Below are 11,483 nucleotides of genomic sequence, written 5' to 3' on the forward strand. Positions count from 1 at the left end.
CGTCGTCAATTTCCTCGACTCGTCCTTCGATGATCCTGTCATTTTCCAATGTTTCGTGCAGCATGTGTTGTCCCGTAGAGACGCTTCCACCAATCTCAACATGCTTAAACTCGTGTTCGACGATCTTCTTGATGTTCTTGATGATGTGGACATCGTAGATTCCATCATTGACTACATTAAACCAACAGATATTCAGGATCTGAGCATCACTACTAAATGTTTTATTTGGAATCTACCTCAACTCTCTGCTTGTCGCTCCCTCACCACCCTGCACCTGGCAGGCATAGTAACTAACAGCGCAATGTTTGATTCTGTTTCCCTACAACACTTGTATCTTTTTCAATGCGAGTTCGAGTATTTGGTCCATGAGAATGATCCTTTCAGCGGTTGTCCCAATTTGAGGTGTCTGTCCCTACTTGATTGTTCTTACGTTGGCAATATTCACAAGTTTGAAATCCATGCTCCCCAGCTGACGGACTTGACCATATCCAATATGCGAAAGGAATCAGGCTTTGCGATTGAGCTTTTTACTCCAAAGATTCAATCTTTTAGATATAGTGACAACTATTATCTTTGTGATTTTTTCATTAAGGGAAACCTTTCCTTTGTAGAGAGAGTGAATATTGATTTAGGCGGTTTTCGGCCCAACGAAGAATTCACCAAGGCCACTAATTTGTCTCTTAAGCTGAGTAAATTGTTTGAAGCGATGGGGAGTGCAAAGTTTGTATCCTTATCACCTCGTATCATTCATGTAAGTATATTACTTTGTCGATCCAATGACCAAAGCCATTGAATTAATTAATAGTTGATTGCTTACCGTTCTTTGAACTAACTTCTTTGTCTGTCTTTGATTTTTCCTAGGTTCTGTCTGTGGTTCATCCTCCTCTACGGTGTGGTCGGTCTTCTCCTTTCACTAGCTTGAAGAATTTTGAGTTAATAACGGATACACATATCCCGATTTGATTGAGGAAGGTATACAAAGGGTATTATATTAGATGAGGATTTGGATCCTCACCGTTCTTGAATAACAGGGTAGAGGAAGACTCGCAAAACTTTACGAGATATCATAAAAAAAACCTTGCTTTAAATGGTTTTTTTAAATGGTATTATAAAAAAAAAAACCTTGCTTTAAATGAGATTGTTTTTTTAAATGGTAAGCAGAATTATGTAACAAAAAAATGATATATGATGGTTAATATCCTATAATTTTCACATTGAATACTAATTAAAAGGAATAAAATGACCATAAAACACGATTGTATCAAATGTGTGCAATTCATAAATTGTTATTGTTTTAGACCCTAAAGTCATGTTCTGGCCAATAAAGGCTCATTTAAAGGGTTACTATTATGCCTCCCTAAAATGAGTGATAAACATATAGTTATTTGAGTAAATATATCGGTTGTAAGTTTATCAATAAATTGTCTATACCTCATAATGTAGGATCTCTTGTCCCTTGTACAACTCAATGTGCAAAAAATAAAAAAAGAAGCAAACCACTTTGAAAACCTAATCAAACCGTTTCATCGTAATCGATTTTTTAAAAATGGCGTAAAACTGAACCATATTTTATATATATATATATATATATATATATATATATATATATATATTTTTTTTTTTTTTGATAACAAAACCATATTTTATATTTTGAATAGGGCAGAATTATGTAACAAAAGAATTTTATCAAAGATATATTTGTTATATGGTACAAATTTTTGTTATCCTCAGAGAACACTAGGTTACACTATGTTCTCCCAAAAAAATATAGTGTAATTTGTAAAAAAAAATTATAAACGGATCTTCTTCTATTTTTTTATTTATATTATGCATGATGTATTCAACAAATTTCACGATAATCATTTTAGTCCCTAACAAATAAAAAAATTATTCGTGGTCCTTAAAAAATTCAAAATTGACCAATTTAATTGAAATCGTGGTCTCTCACAAATTCAAAAAAGATTCACTCTAGTCCCTCAAAAAGACTAAAATGAATCCATTTTGAATTTCTTAGGATCACAAATAGCCTTTTTATTTACTAGTGACTAAAGCGGACGTCGTAAAATTTGCCGATGATCGAAAATGATATTTACTCTGAAATTTATTTGGTATCATCACTTGAAATCAAAACGAATTGGCAGTTCAATATGCATATATAATAGCAAAAATAGGTATGAAACTTATTACAGATAAGGTCGTTGAGTTCAGTTCCAGAGAGGCAAATTTGGGGGAAACGGGTTGAAAAAAAGATAAAAGAGTATAGAAATAGGGATTTGCATTTATCATTTAACATGACACAACAAACTTTTCTACACACACAACATTTTGTGGGACCCACACTTTTTGAAGAAAAAATAAAAAAATAAAATTACGGCACGCAAAACGAATCTCTTTAACATTACACAATCATTTTTCCTACAACATAACTCTTATAAAACCCATAGAAATAAGGAAAAACTACTCTTATGCTACATGTGATAAATTTCTCTCCTACACACCCTTCGATAACTGTGCCAATTTTTTTCTTTTTCTTTTTATTTTTCAGGTGATGGAGCCCACAAGTTTATCTCTATGACATGAGATAACTTATCTCCTTTAACATGAGATTAATAAAACCCATAGAAATATGATAATTATTATTAAACCATCGGATTCAATGGGAGCCCATGACGGGAAATATCTTTGTCTATGGTTTGTGGAGTGAAACATGGAAATTATAATAAATTAGGAGATGTTATACTTATTAACTATTTTTTCTTCCTATCTTTTACTATTAAATATTAATCATTGATTTCCGTCAATCTAACAATTGTAATTTATGAAGTTATGCTTATTACTTAATTATTAATTTTCAATAAATTATAACCATAAGATTAGCGAAAATTAACGATTAAGGTTTGGTAATAAGAAGTAGTAAGAAAAATAAGTACTAAATATAACCTTTGCTTATTAAACTATGATCAAATCACGTCATTAAGAATAATATATATAGCAGAACTCATTTGTATTATTTCTTTGTTCATTTATTCAAGGGTTGGCAAAACGGATCAACCTGACTCGACCCTACCCAACTCGCATGCAATCTGAAAAAAATAGCCGGGTTAGGATTGATTAAAAAAAAAAATGAGCCAAAAAATCCAACTCAACTCGACCCGAGTCGGGTTAGGGTTGGCTCGCGGGTTGACTCGAAAGTATGACTCATGGGTTGGCTTAAAAAAATGGCTCGCAGGTTGTCTCATTTTTAGCTTATTTAAATGAACATGTAGTATTAATGCACCAGCAGTTGTGGCTTCCATCAGCTTAAACAAAACAATTGTCTTATATAATAGTTTATAAAATAAATTAGAAAAAGGTTACGTAATGAGAAGCAAAAGCAAAATGTTTTAGTTTCGAATTTTTTTCGCAATAAATTTGTATCAGCATCGAAAAACAATCAGAACTACTTGCTACCAAAATGAGTAAGATATTTAAACCAAACAGAGCTAGCACAACCTAATAATATAAAAATGACAACGACGTGAGAAGATCAAGGACTTATGTTTATAGAAGGAAGAAAAACGATGACACATAGGTGGGTTTTGTTCATTTTTATATATTAAATTTTGTATTTAAAAAAAAAAAACTCTCAACCCTCGAGCTGGCTCGTCCGCGGGGTTCGCTTGTTTTTTCTGAATTGACTCGAATCAGATTGACAATTTATTTTTGCCAACTCAACCCAACTTATTTTTGATGGATTACGAGTCAACTGACCTCAATTTTGCCGATTCTAATTTATCCGTTTTCATATTTGTCTCTTTGTAGCTAACGGAGATTAAATAATCCAAAACTTTCGTTTTTGTTTGTTTATTAATGTTTATAACACTTTCAAACATAAAAGTAAGAGATTTATAACGGTTATGTTACAGCAAATTGCTTATATTATGTCATAAATTGATCGAAATTCGTGCCTGAAACTTTTGTTTTTTTTTGTTTTTTTAAATAACACTAGGTCCCATTTATATTGTTTCTGCAAGAAATTATAAAATCTTCTTATCACATGACATACATAAGCCCTAAAAATAAACCTATTAACCTATTGATGTAACCACACACACAGCGCAAACTAATTTAATTGGTAATAATTTGGTTTAGTTTATTAGGAAACTAAACAAAGCCACCGTTAACGCGAATCACTTGACCATTAACCCAATCAGCAGAATCAGTGGCTAAGAACCCTACAACAGGGGCAACGTCTTTGGTCTCACGTGTTTATATTAAAATTTTATTTAGATTTTCACTTGTATATTTGTGTATAAATATTATTTTATTAAAAAAATTAAATTATAAAAAATTTATAATTTGTATAAAATATGTCAAGAAAGTGTTAAATATTTATTTGTTAAAATATTTTTTAATGTATTGAATATGATAAAAAAAAATTATACAATTATAATTTTAGATAGCCGGCGGGCTGACCCTAACCAATAGGGCTTTTGGCCGGGCCTTTGTTATTGAGGTTCATTTGTTCCTACGGGCTTTTGTACCCTAACCCACACGGGCTTGGACCAAATGGGACGGGCTGGTCAATTTTGACATCTGTATATATTTTGAATGTTAGAGCTATTTATTAAATGTAAAAATAATTATGAAATGATTTACTAAATAATATATAATATTTAAATTTTTTGGGTCAAAATTAAAAGAAAAAAATTCAATTACCAAATCAGTTATATTGATAATAAATTTAATATTTTTAAATTTGGAAAGATTTCGAAAATCATATCAAAATCATGTAAAATTGATTAAAGATTTCGAAAAGATTGGCAAATTTTTTTGAAGTTAGGATTAAAGGGGTAGTTTTGCCAAGGAAATCAATATCTATATAAACAGCTAGCAACTGTAAATTAGGAGTAGAAAAGCTCTAATTAAACGATTGAAAAAGAGAAAGAAATTAAAGAAGAGGTTCTTGCGTTTCTTGATTCTTTTGTGGGAAGATGAAGGCTTCGATTGAGGAGGAGAGTTGGAGGGTGGAAACACAAGAAAACATAAACACAAAGAAGAAGAAGAAGAAGAAGAAGAGAAAAGTGAAGGAGGACAGACTAAGTAACTTGCCAGATGAAATTATCCTTCACATACTTTCTTTTTCGGACGCAAAAACAGCAGTTCAGACGAGTGTTCTCAGCAAGCGATGGAGGTCCCTTTGGACTTCACTCCCCGTCGTCAATTTCCTCGACTCGTCCTTCGATGATCCTGTCATTTTCCAATGTTTCGTGCAGCATGTGTTGTCCCGTAGAGACGCTTCCACCAATCTCAACATGCTTAAACTCGTGTTCGACGATCTTCTTGATGTTCTTGATGATGTGGACATCGTAGATTCCATCATTGACTACATTAAACCAACAGATATTCAGGATCTGAGCATCACTACTAAATGTTTTATTTGGAATCTACCTCAACTCTCTGCTTGTCGCTCCCTCACCACCCTGCACCTGGCAGGCATAGTAACTAACAGCGCAATGTTTGATTCTGTTTCCCTACAACACTTGTATCTTTTTCAATGCGAGTTCGAGTATTTGGTCCATGAGAATGATCCTTTCAGCGGTTGTCCCAATTTGAGGTGTCTGTCCCTACTTGATTGTTCTTACGTTGGCAATATTCACAAGTTTGAAATCCATGCTCCCCAGCTGACGGACTTGACCATATCCAATATGCGAAAGGAATCAGGCTTTGCGATTGAGCTTTTTACTCCAAAGATTCAATCTTTTAGATATAGTGACAACTATTATCTTTGTGATTTTTTCATTAAGGGAAACCTTTCCTTTGTAGAGAGAGTGAATATTGATTTAGGCGGTTTTCGGCCCAACGAAGAATTCACCAAGGCCACTAATTTGTCTCTTAAGCTGAGTAAATTGTTTGAAGCGATGGGGAGTGCAAAGTTTGTATCCTTATCACCTCGTATCATTCATGTAAGTATATTACTTTGTCGATCCAATGACCAAAGCCATTGAATTAATTAATAGTTGATTGCTTACCGTTCTTTGAACTAACTTCTTTGTCTGTCTTTGATTTTTCCTAGGTTCTGTCTGTGGTTCATCCTCCTCTACGGTGTGGTCGGTCTTCTCCTTTCACTAGCTTGAAGAATTTTGAGTTAATAACGGATACACATATCCCTCTTGCCATACCAACCAATGTGATGGCCTACTTATTTGGTGGTTCTCCTGGATTTGATTGAGGAAGGTATACAAAGGGTATTATATTAGATGAGGATTTGGATCCTCACCGTTCTTGAATAACAGGGTAGAGGAAGACTCGCAAAACTTTACGAGATATCATAAAAAAAAACCTTGCTTTAAATGGTTTTTTTAAATGGTATTATAAAAAAATTTGAGACGAATGACCGTATCATGTCACATGTTATCTCGTTACCCACCCTAATGAGATTGTTAGGGTATTGTCATGTGACATTGATCCTGTTAGCCATCCTAACGACACCTAAGCAGAATTATGTAACAAAAGAATTTTATGATATATGATGGTTAATATCCTATAATTTTCACATTGAATACTAATTAAAAGGAATAAAATGACCATAAAACACGATTGTCTCCAAATGTGACGGGTGCAATTCATAAATTGTTATTGTTTTAGACCCTAAAGTCATGTTCTGGCCAATAAAGGCTCATTTAAAGGGTCACTATTATGCCTCCCTAAAATGAGTGATAAACATATAGTTATTTGAGTAAATATATCGGTTGTAAGTTTATCAATAAATTGTCTATACCTCATAATGTAGGATCTCTTGTCCCTTGTACAACTCAATGGCTGTGCAAAAAATCAAAAAGAAGCAAACCACTTTGAAAACCTAATCAAACCGTTTCATCGTAATCGATTTTTTAAAAATGGCGTAAAACTGAACCATATTTTATATATATATATATATATATATATATATTGATAACAAAACCATATTTTATATTTTGAATAGGGATGAGTTTTGATATTATTAAAACAGTTCAGACATCTAAATTGACCGATACGTTATTATGTCACATTCATGCCTCTCTAACCTCAAAGATCACCAACAATTAACTGCTTTATTTGTTGAGTTTTCGGTTTTGGAACCTTATTTGTTCGAAGAGAGTTATATTTACAAATTTTTCGTTTACAAACTACGCTATGTTCTCCTCAGAGAACACTAGGTTACACTATGTTCTCCCAAAAAAATATAGTGTAATTTGTAAAAAAAAATTATAAACGGATCTTCTTCTATTTTTTTATTTATATTATGCATGATGTATGGCCAAAAGTTCTTTGGATGTCATGTATGCCGATAGCGCCTGGAATCACTAATGATATTGACCCTAGTCTACAACACTAGTTTGATATTGTTACCCTTACTAGTTGGAGCAGTCAGCTTGTAATTTTGTCACTTTCATCTACCTTTATAAAATTCAGAGTAAATAGTCTTTTTAGTTCTCAACAAATTTCACGATAATCATTTTAGTCCCTAACAAATAAAAAAATTATTCGTGGTCCTTAAAAAATTCAAAATTGACCAATTTAATTGAAATCGTGGTCTCTCACAAATTCAAAAAAGATTCACTCTAGTCCCTCAAAAAGACTAAAATGAATCCATTTTGAATTTCTTAGGATCACAAATAGCCTTTTTATTTACTAGTGACTAAAGCGGACGTCGTAAAATTTGCCGATGATCGAAAATGATATTTACTCTGAAATTTATTTGGTATCATCACTTGAAATCAAAACGAATTGGCAGTTCAATATGCATATATAATAGCAAAAATAGGTATGAAACTTATTACAGATAAGGTCGTTGAGTTCAGTTCCAGAGAGGCAAATTTGGGGGAAACGGGTTGAAAAAAAGATAAAAGAGTATAGAAATAGGGATTTGCATTTATCATTTAACATGACACAACAAACTTTTCTACACACACAACATTTTGTGGGACCCACACTTTTTGAAGAAAAAATAAAAAAATAAAATTACGGCACGCAAAACGAATCTCTTTAACATTACACAATCATTTTTCCTACAACATAACTCTTATAAAACCCATAGAAATAAGGAAAAACTACTCTTATGCTACATGTGATAAATTTCTCTCCTACACACCCTTCGATAACTGTGCCAATTTTTTTCTTTTTCTTTTTATTTTTCAGGTGCTGGAGCCCACAAGTTTATCTCTATGACATGAGATAACTTATCTCCTTTAACATGAGATTAATAAAACCCATAGAAATATGATAATTATTATTAAACCATCGGATTCAATGGGAGCCCATGACGGGAAATATCTTTGTCTATGGTTTGTGGAGTGAAACATGGAAATTATAATAAATTAGGAGATGTTATACTTATTAACTATTTTTTCTTCCTATCTTTTACTATTAAATATTAATCATTGATTTCCGTCAATCTAACAATTGTAATTTATGAAGTTATGCTTATTACTTAATTATTAATTTTCAATAAATTATAACCATAAGATTAGCGAAAATTAACGATTAAGGTTTGGTAATAAGAAGTAGTAAGAAAAATAAGTACTAAATATAACCTTTGCTTATTAAACTATGATCAAATCACGTCATTAAGAATAATATATATAGCAGAACTCATTTGTATTATTTCTTTGTTCATTTATTCAAGGGTTGGCAAAACGGATCAACCTGACTCGACCCTACCCAACTCGCATGCAATCTGAAAAAAATAGCCGGGTTAGGATTGATTAAAAAAAAAAATGAGCCAAAAAATCCAACTCAACTCGACCCGAGTCGGGTTAGGGTTGGCTCGCGGGTTGACTCGAAAGTATGACTCATGGGTTGGCTTAAAAAAATGGCTCGCAGGTTGTCTCATTTTTAGCTTATTTAAATGAACATGTAGTATTAATGCACCAGCAGTTGTGGCTTCCATCAGCTTAAACAAAACAATTGTCTTATATAATAGTTTATAAAATAAATTAGAAAAAGGTTACGTAATGAGAAGCAAAAGCAAAATGTTTTAGTTTCGAATTTTTTTCGCAATAAATTTGTATCAGCATCGAAAAACAATCAGAACTACTTGCTACCAAAATGAGTAAGATATTTAAACCAAACAGAGCTAGCACAACCTAATAATATAAAAATGACAACGACGTGAGAAGATCAAGGACTTATGTTTATAGAAGGAAGAAAAACGATGACACATAGGTGGGTTTTGTTCATTTTTATATATTAAATTTTGTATTTAAAAAAAAAAAAACTCTCAACCCTCGAGCTGGCTCGTCCGCGGGGTTCGCTTGTTTTTTCTGAATTGACTCGAATCAGATTAACAATTTATTTTTGCCAACTCAACCCAACTTATTTTTGATGGATTACGAGTCAACTGACCTCAATTTTGCCGATTCTAATTTATCCGTTTTCATATTTGTCTCTTTGTAGCTAACGGAGATTAAATAATCCAAAACTTTCGTTTTTGTTTGTTTATTAATGTTTATAACACTTTCAAACATAAAAGTAAGAGATTTATAACGGTTATGTTACAGCAAATTGCTTATATTATGTCATAAATTGATCGAAATTCGTGCCTGAAACTTTTGTTTTTTTTTGTTTTTTTAAATAACACTAGGTCCCATTTATATTGTTTCTGCAAGAAATTATAAAATCTTCTTATCACATGACATACATAAGCCCTAAAAATAAACCTATTAACCTATTGATGTAACCACACACACAGCGCAAACTAATTTAATTGGTAATAATTTGGTTTAGTTTATTAGGAAACTAAACAAAGCCACCGTTAACGCGAATCACTTGACCATTAACCCATTCAGCAGAATCAGTGGCTAAGAACCCTACAACAGGGGCAACGTCTTTGGTCTCACGTGTTTATATTAAAATTTTATTTAGATTTTCACTTGTATATTTGTGTATAAATATTATTTTATTAAAAAAATTAAATTATAAAAAATTTATAATTTGTATAAAATATGTCAAGAAAGTGTTAAATATTTATTTGTTAAAATATTTTTTAATGTATTGAATATGATAAAAAAAAATTATACAATTATAATTTTAGATAGCCGGCGGGCTGACCCTAACCAATAGGGCTTTTGGCCGGGCCTTTGTTATTGAGGTTCATTTGTTCCTACGGGCTTTTGTACCCTAACCCACACGGGCTTGGACCAAATGGGACGGGCTGGTCAATTTTGACATCTGTATATATTTTGAATGTTAGAGCTATTTATTAAATGTAAAAATAATTATGAAATGATTTACTAAATAATATATAATATTTCAATTTTTTGGGTCAAAATTAAAAGAAAAAAATTCAATTACCAAATCAGTTATATTGATAATAAATTTAATATTTTTAAATTTGGAAAGATTTCGAAAATCATATCAAAATCATGTAAAATTGATTAAAGATTTCGAAAAGATTGGCAAATTTTTTTGAAGTTAGGATTAAAGGGGTAGTTTTGCCAAGGAAATCAATATCTATATAAACAGCTAGCAACTGTAAATTAGGAGTAGAAAAGCTCTAATTAAACGATTGAAAAAGAGAAAGAAATTAAAGAAGAGGTTCTTGCGTTTCTTGATTCTTTTGTGGGAAGATGAAGGCTTCGATTGAGGAGGAGAGTTGGAGGGTGGAAACACAAGAAAACATAAACACAAAGAAGAAGAAGAAGAAGAAGAAAGTGAAGGAGGACAGACTAAGTAACTTGCCAGATGAAATTATCCTTCACATACTTTCTTTTTCGGACGCAAAAACAGCAGTTCAGACGAGTGTTCTCAGCAAGCGATGGAGGTCCCTTTGGACTTCACTCCCCGTCGTCAATTTCCTCGACTCGTCCTTCGATGATCCTGTCATTTTCCAATGTTTCGTGCAGCATGTGTTGTCCCGTAGAGACGCTTCCACCAATCTCAACATGCTTAAACTCGTGTTCGACGATCTTCTTGATGTTCTTGATGATGTGGACATCGTAGATTCCATCATTGACTACATTAAACCAACAGATATTCAGGATCTGAGCATCACTACTAAATGTTTTATTTGGAATCTACCTCAACTCTCTGCTTGTCGCTCCCTCACCACCCTGCACCTGGCAGGCATAGTAACTAACAGCGCAATGTTTGATTCTGTTTCCCTACAACACTTGTATCTTTTTCAATGCGAGTTCGAGTATTTGGTCCATGAGAATGATCCTTTCAGCGGTTGTCCCAATTTGAGGTGTCTGTCCCTACTTGATTGTTCTTACGTTGGCAATATTCACAAGTTTGAAATCCATGCTCCCCAGCTGACGGACTTGACCATATCCAATATGCGAAAGGAATCAGGCTTTGCGATTGAGCTTTTTACTCCAAAGATTCAATCTTTTAGATATAGTGACAACTATTATCTTTGTAACCAATGTGATGGCCTACTTATTTGGTGGTTCTCCTGGATTTGATTGAGGAAGGTATACAAAGGGTATTATATTAGATGAGGATTTGGATCCTCACCGTTC

The 11,483-nt window shown here is 32.7% G+C and overlaps 3 protein-coding genes across 3 annotated transcripts; all 3 read left to right on the forward strand.

Moving 5' to 3' along the window:
* Positions 1 to 61: 61 nt before the first annotated feature.
* Positions 62 to 963, forward strand: LOC133317546 (uncharacterized; the record flags this gene model as incomplete). Its single annotated transcript, XM_061519412.1, has 2 exons — positions 62 to 751; positions 862 to 963. Coding segments are annotated over 2 exons (792 nt in total), but the record flags the coding sequence as incomplete, so codon positions are not given.
* Positions 964 to 4,973: 4,010 nt separating this feature from the next.
* LOC133317544 (putative FBD-associated F-box protein At5g22720) lies at positions 4,974 to 6,211 on the forward strand. The gene is made up of 2 exons (XM_061519410.1): positions 4,974 to 5,945; positions 6,056 to 6,211. The coding sequence occupies exons 1-2, from the start codon at positions 4,974 to 4,976 to the stop codon at positions 6,209 to 6,211; spliced, it is 1,128 nt and encodes a 375-aa protein (XP_061375394.1).
* Positions 6,212 to 10,589: 4,378 nt separating this feature from the next.
* On the forward strand, positions 10,590 to 11,426 carry LOC133317545 (putative FBD-associated F-box protein At5g22720). The gene has a single exon (XM_061519411.1). The coding sequence runs from the start codon at positions 10,590 to 10,592 to the stop codon at positions 11,424 to 11,426; it is 837 nt and encodes a 278-aa protein (XP_061375395.1).
* The last annotated feature ends 57 nt before the right edge of the window (positions 11,427 to 11,483 follow it).

Source organism: Gastrolobium bilobum, unplaced genomic scaffold (genome assembly GCF_033153095.1).
Source record: "Gastrolobium bilobum isolate Gb01-03AN ecotype WA unplaced genomic scaffold, APGP_CSIRO_Gbil_v1 utg1254743, whole genome shotgun sequence".
NCBI lineage: Eukaryota > Viridiplantae > Streptophyta > Magnoliopsida > Fabales > Fabaceae > Gastrolobium > Gastrolobium bilobum.